The sequence below is a fragment of the Passer montanus genome, unplaced genomic scaffold (assembly GCF_014805655.1).
Source record: "Passer montanus isolate IOZ18808 unplaced genomic scaffold, ASM1480565v1 scaffold4, whole genome shotgun sequence".
NCBI classification, from domain to species: Eukaryota; Metazoa; Chordata; class Aves; order Passeriformes; family Passeridae; genus Passer; species Passer montanus.
The window spans coordinates 4,805,405-4,818,389 of record NW_024368818.1 but is presented as its reverse complement, the minus strand read 5'-3'; the positions used below and the strand labels follow the sequence as shown (position 1 = coordinate 4,818,389).

Here is a 12,985-nt window from a genome sequence, read left to right as displayed (position 1 = left end):
GAAGTGCTAACTACAGCTCTACATGAAAAAAATAACAATTGGGTTTTTCCCAAAAGGAGAAATACTGCAACAGTAATACACACAAACAATAACAACCAAGCTATAAAAACAAACTCCAGCTCTGATATAATACAGAAGTTGATTTAACTAGAATGACAAACTACAATACACATTTTAACTGTGTATGACAAAACAGAGCATGTTTCACTATAATAAATGAATCCCAACATATTTTAAGATTTTGTTAAGAAGTTTCTATATGCGAATGTCTGGCTACATCCAGTTCAAATAAAAAGAGTTCAGAGAGCTCAAAAAGTTCTCACTTATGTAAAGAAAAAATAGCAGCATGCACTGCAGATAGTCTGGTGGAAGATTAGAAGATAATGGCAGACAAAACAAGTCAAAGCGCAGAAAAAGCATCTACACATTGCAGAGCTGTGGTGAAAAAATCCCATTTTGCTTTGCCTGTGCACACAGCTTCTACTTTACCTGTTACACTGTATTCTAACCTACAAGTTTTCTCCTCTTTGCTCCTTTGACTCTCTCCCCCAAGGAGAGAGGGAATGAGAGGCTCTGAGATGTGTAGATGCCAAACAGGGTTAAACCACGACAACAAAAAGTAGAAAAGCTTCTCGTAAGTGGAGATGGATCTCATGAAGAACATCTAAGAACCACAGCACCAAGCCTGAATGAGCTCAAGAAGTGTTTGGACCGTACTTTCAGGGGCATGGTGTGACTCTTGGGGACGGTCCTGTGCAGGCCCAGGAGTTGGATTTGATGATCCCTCAGACTCCCTTTCAACTGAGCTTATTCTGTGAATCTGTAAGATGAACAACTAAGTCAAGCATCAATTCTCCTCATTTGTTCTATATTAAATAGTACAGATTTAATATTATGCTTTACATTGGATAAAATAATCTAAATTGATCTGGGAAATGCTGGTTTCAAAATGCTGCATGTTGTGTACTGTGCTTTTCATCTTTCGGAGATTACAATGTTTATTCCTGCTGTTTCCCATCTTCAGCAGAAGCCTGTCATTGTTTGCCTATTCCTGAAGACAGCAGTGATACTACCATATTCCCTGATGCCTAAGACTATCAAGTGTATTTTTCAGTAAAAAAGGTGCCAGATGTTTTATCCATCAGCTTTACTGCATTTCCAAGTAAGAACTATAACCCGAGGGAAAGTCATTAGAGTGTAATGAGCAAGAAAAAACATTTCATTGTGACAATGCCAGGCTACTGAGACCACTGTCTCTATGCATTTAAACAATATAAAGCTATAAAGTAAAGAGCACTTTCGTAGTCTCCATTCTAATTATAATTTTGTTTTTCCATTGCCATTAAAAACACCAAATTACCAGACAAGTCCACAGTTGCTTCAAAAACAAGCCTAGAGAGGACTGGTACAGAAGCTGTACTATATTTCCAAACCAATTATTCTGTCAGCTGTGCTATTAAGGTTTGTTATCTTCTAATTTTCAAGGTTTTATAAAATGAGAAGCAGACTGTCAGATAATGTGGTCAATACGTAACCATTAAGACTATTCTCTACTGAAAAATAAAGTTCATTTTGGCAAATTTGTGAGGTCATAAAATATAATTACAAAGTCCATTTCACCACAGTGAGCAATACAACATGACAGAACTTTGTGTTTTTCTCCTTGGCAAGGTCTCACATCATCAAGCCCATGCAGTCAAGTTCAAAGCCCAGCCTGATCTGGCAGCACACAGACCTCTGCCTCTTACAGGGCCACCAGAAGAAGCTTTTGGTAGCACTTCAGGCAGATTTTGTCCTTTAAATGCTGAGCATATCTGGCCATTTAGACTAGAAACTTTCAAAACAAATCCCATCATTTCTCCATTAGCACATTCTTATATTTATTTTTTATTACTGTAGTCACACAGTCTGTATTTTAAATAATGCATACATATCCTTACTAATATATATAAAGTATAAAGTTACATTACATACAGATATGTACATAACTTTATACGTAGCTTGGTATATGTTGTTTTCATACTACAGCATTATTTCTTAATAGATTATTGTAATATGGCAGTATCACCAATAAAAGGCATTATCAAAGATAATGTCTACTTTTAAAAAAAAAAGAAATATTTTTAAAAAGTATTTGGAAACACTAAGTTTCCAAATTTCTTGGAAACACCAAGTTTCTTCATTTCGTGTAACTTTTCCATCTGTGCTAGAGTTTGTGCAGTTTTCGGAGGCAGAGGAAGGAGTTTCTGATGATTTGGCAAAGCAGCAGGGAAAGTATCAGTACCTATAATATTTATTAGCTACATCAGCTATAAGTGCTTTTCATAGACTACATGAGTGCAAGACAGTCATTCCAGAAATTTCTCCTACCCTGAAGGGGACACAAACCTTGAGGAACTACTTCAAATGATGTCTGGTGTTTGAAGCTGACAAGACTCTTCTCTTGTCTTTCAGCTGTATGGGTAACAAGAAGTAACAAGGAGCCATATCCTACTACATATGTTCTGAACGAGCATCTCACACAATTCCATCTGTCATTTATCTTGGATGATTATTTAAACTAGATTCTGAGTTATTTGTTCTTTCTGCCTAGATTAGGTTTCCAAAATGCTGAGCCACTTGCCAGGAAAAACCATATTCAGTCTGACACAACGTTACACAAAAGTCTACAAGTAAGTGCAATACAGATCTCTCATGCTAACCCAGCAAATGCATTTGGAAAACAGTACAAAACAGCAGCAGTGGGAAAACAGTTGCTACTGCTTGCACAAAACAGAGCACTTCTTACAATTTAAAAAAAAAAAAAAAGGTAATTAACAATAAGCTCAAAGTTTCTAGAGAAAAAAAAGGCAAACAGAGCTTCCACCTAAGAAACCAAATAAAAAACAAACTTTGTAGTATCTATTGTAGTATCTATACAGTTGAAACCATCTACTGTATTTACTGGAGAAAAAGTCTTGCATCACCAAGATAAATGCTAGTTTCTTCTTGAGGGTCTTTGTTAAAAATCAGAATGTTATTTTGTGCAATTCTTTGTAATCAATCTATTTTTTGTTTTCAGGCAAGCTATTTTCTTATCTGTTTATGTTTGTCCATTAACATAAACAGCCAAAGACTCTCAAGCACTAACATTTTACTACATCAGCTAAAAGCACAAAACCATGCAGCTTAACTCACCCCATCTGTCCACATGTATCAAAGTGCCTAGAAGGAATGTTAGTTAGATTTTATTTAATCACTGAAGTCATATAGCAAGAGTGAATTCAAGGAAAAGGTGACAGATCAGATGAAAGATATAGTCAAATTTTAATCTTGACCTCTAAGATTACATTTTACATCATGTTGTTTTAGTATCAATGAAGACACCTGCACAAAGAATCACCATGCACAAAGAGAAGGGAATGAATGTAAATATTTTCAAAGCCAGGAACTTAAGGATATAAATGTTTCACAGTCAAAAAGCTGAAAAGGATATATTTAAAGTTGTAAAACAAATGCACATACATAACTAATATTTAAGGGTATAATTAATTATAACATCATGGTCCTAGAGATTCCATACTCTCTATACCACATTCTATTTTAGGCACATAACATGACAATGTGTGTATGTCACTAATGCTGAGAATGATGTTTGTGATATATTTAATATCCCAGTTATTGATTTAGACTACTTGATGGATACCTGATACATACAGTATTTCCATAATACAGTGAAATACAGAATAAAACAAGAGGTAGCTAAGGTTACTCTCATTGGCTGCACAAAGGAACAGTTTCAGAAATCCCAAAGCATATTTAAAGAAAAAAGATTGGGATAGGCTGAGCTAGTAATCTAATTGCATATTTATCAATGCTTAAAAAAGGTTTTGAGCACACACTATTTTCAGAATATTTTGAGACTAATACCCAAAACTCCTTCATTGAAGATGAATTTGGGAGCAAGAATGTTACAGGTCATTTAAACTCAGAATGAAACCAACTATGTTACTTCACCTACTTCAAGATACCCAGTAGAGGGAAAAAAAATTAATAGGAATATACTCACATGAAATACCTGAGTTAGAAGGCACAAACATAAATGATGTTAAACTGTCTCTTTCATAGCCATAGACTACAGGTATCTGAATAATTTAATAAAAAAAATGACTACCCATTTTCTGTTCAGTAACGGGCAGTATTGAATGAATTTACCTTCTGAGCTGACTGTCATGATCTATGACAACCTTTTCTGTAGTAGTATTTATTGAGATAGTAAATACAGCAGTAAAGATACAGTGGAAAATAAACCAAGAAGCTGGCACAGGGATGGATGCTACCACATGCCAGCAAGAGCACTGCCTGCAGCCTGCCCCAGCTGAATAAGGAATCTCTCCAGTGCTGGGCACTGCTGGAAAGGAACACCAGGGGTTCAGAGCACCTTGAATCCAACTGCACAAGTCTTGCACAACCTTCATCAGGAAAATTTAAAGGCTCCATCTTGTAGATGGTTCAAGGACACAACCTGAAGATGCAGTAAGACATTTCCAACCATGCTACAAGCAGAACAGAAATCTGAGGCTGTGCAGGGAACCACTGCCTGGCTCTGTGCTGTGTACTGCCACAACAGCGTAAGACAGCAAGAACAACAATAACCAGCAGCAAGGTAAGATGAAAAAAGACAAAAGGACAACAATTTTAGGAAGTTGTTCCTTCCTTTAAGGAAGTTGTAAAGCAGGAGATTTGAAAACCCAAAGAAATAAACAAACAATCCTTGTTTAAAGACGCTCCAACCCACAAAAGCAATGGTAATTTTCATTATTTTAACATGGCATTGTCTTACTACATAGATTTTAAGAAATAGTAATGTAACCATGTGGTCAAGTTCACACAAACAGAATTCTGAGGCCTGCGAGCCACCACTGAGCAGCTTGCTTGATGTAGATTACAAGTACTTGCATTAAGTTTCAAAAGCATGTTAAAATTATGATGCAGACTTACACATGCTTAATTTTACTTTGTGAGCATCCCAGTAATTTTCTATGTGCATCTGCATTCTCCAATAAATTTTACTAGAATAAAGACTTGAAGATAAACACTTGAAAACATTACTTAGGAGAAAAGAACCTATCCTGGGATTTTTGCTCCAACAAAAGCAGGCAACCTTTTCCTTTTGATGACTGAGTAAACACAAGAATCTCCTTGTATGTTTCTTAGATTAGACTGCACATATCCTTTCTGGTTTTATTTTAGAGCCACATTCCTCCCTCCAGGCGATTCTATACATCATTACAAATTCTTATGGAATTTTATCCCAGATTCTATATTTATCAAGATACCTCATCTTAACAGCAATGCTCTTTCCTCAGCATGAACCAGGCAAAGATACCCTCACAAAAATTCCCATTCCAACACGATACATCAATGTCTCACAATTCAAAGCACGAACATGTAACTTTGTAGGAAACATTATCAATGTATAATAAATATGCTCTTTTTTTCTATTTGGTGACTGAATTCAAACTATATATTTTTATCTGGCCAAAAATCTTTCACATGCACTCATTATGCATAGCTTCCTAAACAACCCTATGTATTACGAAAAAAACCCAAATCAACCAACCAAACTAAAAATCTTAAATATAGTGAGTGAGAAAGTGTGGCCTACAAGCAGTGTAAGCATGACTTAAGTCACAAAGTGATCCTGGTTACTAAGGATGTTTGAAAAAACAATTAGAAGCCCAGAGCTATGCACGTCTTCCTTCTACTGCTCTGCAGAAAATAATTCAGATGATTTAAACAAAATGCTGGTTTGACCTGCATGCAACTGATTACAATTGTTTTGGAAGCACATGCAGGTTACACGTTTTTGCCAGAAATTACCAATCAAGAAAATATATATCAGACAGGTAACATGCTTACAGCAGATATTATTTTGAAAATTTTCTATTGATCTGAGTTGGAAATTTTGCCTGAGAAAAAAAACATGCACAAAATAACGGAATTTGCCTAAACCAACCATGTTTCAGCACTCAATCTCTCTGGAGACACAGCGCACATCGGAAAGTGTCACCAAAAAACACAGGTAGGATTACAAAACTTTTAAAATATATTTTTAAATCAACTTACAAGTCTGGGAGTCCAGAGATTTCTACTAAACCCCATATAAAGGTAAGTTACATTTAATATATGCACTCTCCCTAGATTATCCTATGAGCTATGGTACTGAGTTCTGCATAGCCCTAGGATTTGTTTATATACTATTTTTTTTACCTTTCCACAGCAGCAGAACCAAGGGAGTGTCCCCTGAATAAGCTAGTATTTGGAGAATCTTTTACAATATTCTGATTTCTTTTAAAAAGTGTAAGGCAATATCTCCAAAATAAATTTTCATTGTGGGTACACATATAGACCTGGAAAACACATCTAAGCTCTAGTTTTAATCCCTCAAAGTTTTCTACTCCCAGTTGCTCAGAATAACTGTTTTCATATTATGACATAAAAAGTTGTCACTCCCATGTGTGTGACATGTGAATCACCACTCCCATGTAGTGTGTAGGTAGTGTGACATACAAAGTCACCACTCCCATTTTTGATTAAGAACCACTGACACTCGAAAAATTATGAAACATTCAATGCAGTTTAAACTGAAATAAAAAATTATTGCAGTCCAAAATAGAATTGTTTCAATAAATGCATTTTAAATATAATGAGATTTTCAGACACTTAAAATATTTACAGATTAACGCAAATTGTTTGCTAATTGTTATAAGCACTGTCTTAATATTTTCAGTATGCTCAAATACAACATATATATTTAAGACCTCCAGGACACAAACCAAGTCTCCTCTGATCTGGAATAACTGAAGAAGTTTGCTGATGTAAGGCAGCAGTAGTAGAAAAGGTAAAATAAAGAGAACCAATTAGACTATGACCATGTAACAGAAAGTATTAATAAGAACAGACCCCAAAAATTTCTGTTAGTAGGTTATGATTTCCTCTTTACCTCAGGTAAGCAGTATGAAATATTTAAGTACCAGTTAATGCTCCCACAACCCCAAAAACCAGAGTGCTGAAACATGGTAATGTTTATCAGCAGACAAGAGTTTGCAGACATAAAGCTTCATATATGTGCTAGTAACAACTCTAGTTAGTCTCATTTGGAAAACAGTGACTTATACTCAGTGCAAATTGTGACATGCTGCAGGGATCACAACTTTTCAAGGGCAAATCAAATTATATTCTTTCTGAAGCTAGTGACCTAAACACGGCCATAAAAAACTCAGCAGGGGCAGGATATACTGCCTCTGGCAGCCTGCTGCTTCTCAGAATTTTCTTATCATTTGCAGTTTGTGTGCGTCCAAGATCTAACCTGCAGTCCACTGCAAGGTTCCAAATGTAGTTGGAGTGGGCAATCTTGCAAACTGCATGCTCTGAGAGAAAAAAGGCACAAGAGACAATACTCCAAGTCTGATCACAGTTACAAACCATATACCATTGTGCCATTTGAATTGCACTACTCAAAAAGTAAAGCAGCCCATATAATATCAATGCAGTGTGCAGAGCAGCATGAACATTTTTGATCTGGCTGTGTTGGTTAGGATAACAGAAGGAACACTTTTAGTAAATGCAACATAAATCCCCATTCTGAGTTATACTGGTAGAACAAAAGCCCTTATGCCCCCCATCCTTCTTTTTTTTCTCCTCTTGATACAAGCTGATTAGCTCATTTTATTACAAAATGAAAATTGATCTGGTTTTTTTCCAACAAAGGTTACTATCTGGTTTGGGTATCATCAGTGTAGCTTCACAGGTAAATAACAAGTGTAGATGGAACCAAAACCTGGTACCTATAAAGAAAATGTTTCCAAAATATTGTGTTCATTTTGCTATAATAATCTTTGTAGAGTTTTACAATCAACACTAAGGACTTACTCCCACATATTATTAGTTATATGTTTCTAAACAGTAGGTCAGCAAATTAAGATAGAGAATGAAAACTTCATAAATCATGAAAGATTACATCTGACGTATTATTACATTACATATAGAACACTTTATTACTGGGACGTTAACCACTTAATGTACATTGTAAGAACAGGTAAGTGTTAGTGAAAATGTTGACAGAAAACCTGGGCCAAAATAAAAAAAAAAAACCCTACTGAAAAGTCAGTCAGAATAAACAATTATATTAAAATACAGTAACCAAGGATACGCCACTACAAAATAAAACAGAAACTATCCATACAACTCACAAAAAGAAAACAGATTATCTGACCCTGAAAAACCTTTGATTCTGCAAAGACTCATACGGGATTATTCTGCATTAGGCTGGATTTCACTTAATCTGAGCAGAAATCAGAAGTGCCCCTAACCAATATGAGCAGGATTAAACCCATTCCAGCAGGAAGAAAGGACAGGAATTAAAAATAGATTTAAAAACCAGGTGCCAAGGTATCAAGTCTTTGATTTTAGAATATTCAAAATCTTTAGAAGAAAGAAACAAAAAAGGAGTATGTACTAAATTTACAGAACTTTTGGCATGCTGTTTGCCAGCTTCACTAGAAACTGTTTGTCTGAAATTGCCTGGAACAAGTAAAAACTGAAAAATGTCTGATTACTTTGACAGAGATGAGTTTTAGTGAGAAAAACTGAAAATCTAAATAGAGTTATCAACTTCAACTACTTAACCTAAACAGACAGGAAGTATTTCCAATGAAGTCGTTGTGCAAAGAAGTTACTAATGGTAACTTAGGACAAGAATGAAAATTACTCAGTGGCTCAAATTATGCTTACATCAGAGTCACACACAGACATAACATCGGTTTTAATGACAAAACTTTTTAAACATAATGTAATGCTGCTGAAAAACACAAAATCTTATTATATTTGTTCTTTACAGCATGGAGATACATTGTCACTTTGTCAAATATTTTAAATAATTACAGCCTATTTTCCAGCAATTCAATAGTCAAGACTATATTAACAAGGGAAATTGGGAAGCCCTGTACCATAATCTCACTCATTTCTCAAGAGCAACCAGTAAGCCTTGTTGATGATACAGAAGTATAAACATTTCCACTATATATTCCTTTATAAGAAAGATAATGAAAATTACACTGTTTAATTTCAAATACTTGCAAATACTTAACCTGTAATATTTCACACACCATGCTGCCAACATTCCCACTACATAGCATACTACAACAGGAACAAACAGTTCAATGTTGTTTGTCAGCACAAGCTCAAGCAAGGCTGGTTAAGATTAGTTACGATGAAAAGGAATAATAACAGAAAATAAGGTTATCCACTACGAGAATGTGTAAAGCATTTTCATATCTCATGATTCCACAATCTCTGAATTGAGAAAAATATGGGTTCAAAATATGTAATAAAGGTGACTACTTGTTCCACCACAGTATCACTTGGGCTGTTTTCTATCAATCAGAAGTCACAAGTAGCATCTAAACTGCTTAAAAGACTTGTAGCACGCCTCACAGCTTTCACAATCCACCTGCAGCACCTATGATCTGCATGGTAATTTCTGAGGTAGTTTTAAAAAGCTCAGTACACTACCTGCAGTAACACGGAGTACAATACATATGGAGAATTAGCTTCGCCAACAATCATTTTATGGGGAAACTGAAAAGTTAAAATTGAATAAACATTTAAAGAGTCCAGCAATTTACTATCTCCAAAACCAAATCAATTAAGTAATTCCTAGACTTTTGGACTGCATCTTGAGAGTTATTAAAATGTACTCATTGGACTGTCCATGCATTACAAGGAAGCCACTCTACGAGAACACATCAGCACCAGACTGAGACCTCTTCACTCAACACCCTTTAAAAGTGATTACTTCCCACATCTAACACTTTATATATATACCTACATAAACATCTACTTAAGCAAGAGTTCCATGCATATATGAAATTGGTCTCAATGACAGGACTTTTAAAATGCAATGCTGCTTAAAACCTCACATAATTAAAAGTAAGAATAACAAGCAGATACATTTTCAGTAAGATACCTGCGGAGTAATGGATGCTTTCCTTGCTAGGAGATGGATACAGAAAATTAAAGTTTGAACATGTGCTGTCCAAAGTTTTAACATGTCCTAATCCAAGGATCAGGACTACTAGATAATATATTTAGAAAACTGAGTTTTCTATGAAGATGTAACTTAACTATTTTCCACAATGAAGAATACAATATTTTAAAAAAAGTATTAAAAAAGTAATTATTTTTTCTTGACTCAGGAATAAAGGTTGTCCTCAAGAATAAAGGCTGCTATATATCTGCTTGTAGTTCAGCCTGTTTAATCACTGTTAAGAGATAAGACATCAAAGCATACAAACTGTTGAATACTTCCAAAAATTCTTAGATATAAGTAGATGAATGGCACTGCAAGCATAGACTGACCTCTTCCTCCATCACACTTAAACCCTCTGGCCTACAAAGCATTTAGCTCTTCCAGCTTTGAAATAACACAGCAACTCTAATAGAAGGTAACTTATCTGAAGGAAGAACAGGAAAAAGCTCACTGCCTCCATGAAAAGGATAAAGTCGGGAAAATTGTGTACAAAGACTATTTCATAAACAATAATAATCTGTCCCTGAGCACCCTTCTGAGAGTGTCCCAATGCTCCAAGGCAAACCGCATTTCAGCATCCAGGGCACACATTTCGGACATAGTAAGAGGAAATAATTCTGTGTAATGCATTTCAGAACAAGTGTGAATTACGGAAGTACTATTTCCGTGAAATATATATATATTTTTTTTTTTTTTTTTTTTTAAGAGACAAAAACGTGCATGACTGTCTAACAGCACCTGACACGCAGACCGGGCATGGTGGAAGTTTCTCCTGAAAGTAATCAGCAAAGCGCGGAGCTCGCTACAGGCCGTGTGTCTGTGCAAAGCACACAGGTCCACCCCACCGTTCAGCACGACCAGGGCTGTCAGGGGGAGAGGAGAAAGGCTCCGTGCTAAGGCAAACCCTGCCTTCTCCCGCCGCTGAGGCTGCCCAGCGTTAGTGGCACGCCGCCGAAGCCCGGGGCCGGGGCCGCTCCTACCTGCCACACCACCGGCGCCAGGAGGGCTCCGCAGCCCGTGCCCGCCCCACCACCGGCTCTGACCACCGCGGACCCCGACCCGTCCGCGGGCCGCCCACAGCCGCCCCCGTGCCCGTCCAGCCCTGTCCTGCCCTGCCCGCCGCCGGGAGCGGGGATGCTGCTGCCTTACCTGAGCCAGGACCGTCGGGAAGACGCGCGGCCGCCCGCTGTAACACGCCGCCAGGCAGCCTCCCCCGACCAGAGCAGCGCTGGCAGAGAGGTAACCTGAAAGGAGGGTGTAGCCAGGCGGGGTTGGCTCTACTCCCAGGCAGCAAACGACAGACAGCACGAGAGGACACAGTCTCAAGCTGCGCCTGAGGAGGTTTAGGTTGGGCATTAGGAGGAATTTCTTCCCAGCAGGGGTGGTTAGATGTTGGAATGGGCTGCCCAGGGAGTTGGTGGTGTTTAAGGAAAGACTAGACGTGGCACTCAGTGCTGTGGCCTGGTTGACATGGCAGTGTTGGGCCACAGGTTGGATTTGATCATCCCAGAAGTCTTTTCCAACCTAATCCATGCCCTGTTTCTGTAATGCAGGCAGAGTGCGCCCCTCCCTCCGTCCCGGGCCGGGGAGGCCCCCAGGTGCGGGCAGGCGGCAGGGCCCCCTTCCAGGCGGGGACTGGTGGCCAGGGCAGGGCCAGGTGTTGGGCTGTGCCAGGGCAGGGGGCACGGAAGGCCTGGCTGTGCAGTAGGGAGTGAAAAGTGGCAGCCCCAGGGTGCCCCGGCCAGCCCCGTGTGTGAGAGCTGTCAGAGCTCAGCTTCGCCTCGCTCCCTGCTGGGACTCTTCTCACAGAGCAGACTCCCACTGCTGAGAGCATGAGGAGCCTTTGATGACCCATATGGATGTGTTGCTCAGTGTGTGATCCAGATCAGAAACAACAAAAGCGTGTGCAAGTTTAGAATATCCTCCTCAAGGGCAGAGTAGAGTTTCTGGTGAAACACAGATGACAGAAGATGAGTTACGGAAATTGTCGTGGCAGAGGTGTTAGCTGAGAAGCATTACAGAATGATTTGGTTGGCAGTAGCACTTGTGCCAGAGGACGACTACTCACCATGAATGCTTCAGAGTGCTTGTTTTTTCTTGCTGCCATCGTTTTAACAAAGCTCTCTAGGTCTTGGTTGATTACATTCAAACATTAGTTAATTGATCACATTCAAAAATTGGGCCATCTGAGAGTCAATGATAAAGTTATATGAAGTAAAGCAGAGAGTAAGTTAAATGTCATCTATATGTTGGCAGTACTGGTATCCTTATTATCAGAGTAGTTCACCTAGAGACTCCATGTGAATGTGGAGAAAGACTGCTGAGAGAACAGCTGCATGCAATTTTCTATTACTTTGGTCTTTGGTTGAGGGCCTTCAGAAGGTACTCAGTCTCTTCTAGCAAACTGTATCTTCCAGCTCTTTCTGATATGACAGCCAAAGCTGTGTTGTCAACATTATAAATGTTCTGGTATGGGCTCTGAAACATGGAAATGCTTTTTTGCCCTCTGTCCACTGACTAAAGGTGATCATCCATCACTGCCATCAAAGTAATTTTAGTTCACTCTCCTTCCCTGACCTGAATTCAGAGTGATGAATTCAGTTTCATAGAACATCATTTCAGTCATTTAACTAATGGCATTTCAGAATTTATCCAGCTTTTTTCTGGCATGTGTTGTTCACTGAGTGTCATTCTGTGAAGTGTTTGAGACATCTTCAAGAATCTCACGACTCAAGTCCTCAGCAGGATACAAACCCTTCAAAAACACCTTCTCTGGGGAACACAAATGACTGCTCATTGTGAAATCACTGAGGAGTGCAACATGCAGGATGAATGGTTTCCATCTGCACGTGCTAATGTGCATTGCAAAAGCTTTTTCCTTTTCCCAGAGACCTAGAAACTAACTCATATGGA

At 38.3% G+C, this 12,985-nt stretch overlaps 1 protein-coding gene across 1 annotated transcript in view; it reads right to left on the bottom strand.

Moving 5' to 3' along the window:
- MICU2 (mitochondrial calcium uptake 2) overlaps nt 1-12,179 on the bottom strand; it is a 135,440-nt gene extending 123,261 nt beyond the window's left edge. The window contains exons 1-2 of the mRNA XM_039718699.1: nt 12,092-12,179; nt 11,222-11,316 (exon numbers count right to left, since the gene is read on the bottom strand). Of these exons, the coding sequence (XP_039574633.1) occupies nt 11,222-11,316; nt 12,092-12,179 (183 nt within the window). The remainder of the gene's footprint in view (nt 1-11,221; nt 11,317-12,091) is intronic.
- Nucleotides 12,180-12,985: the final 806 nt, after the last annotated feature.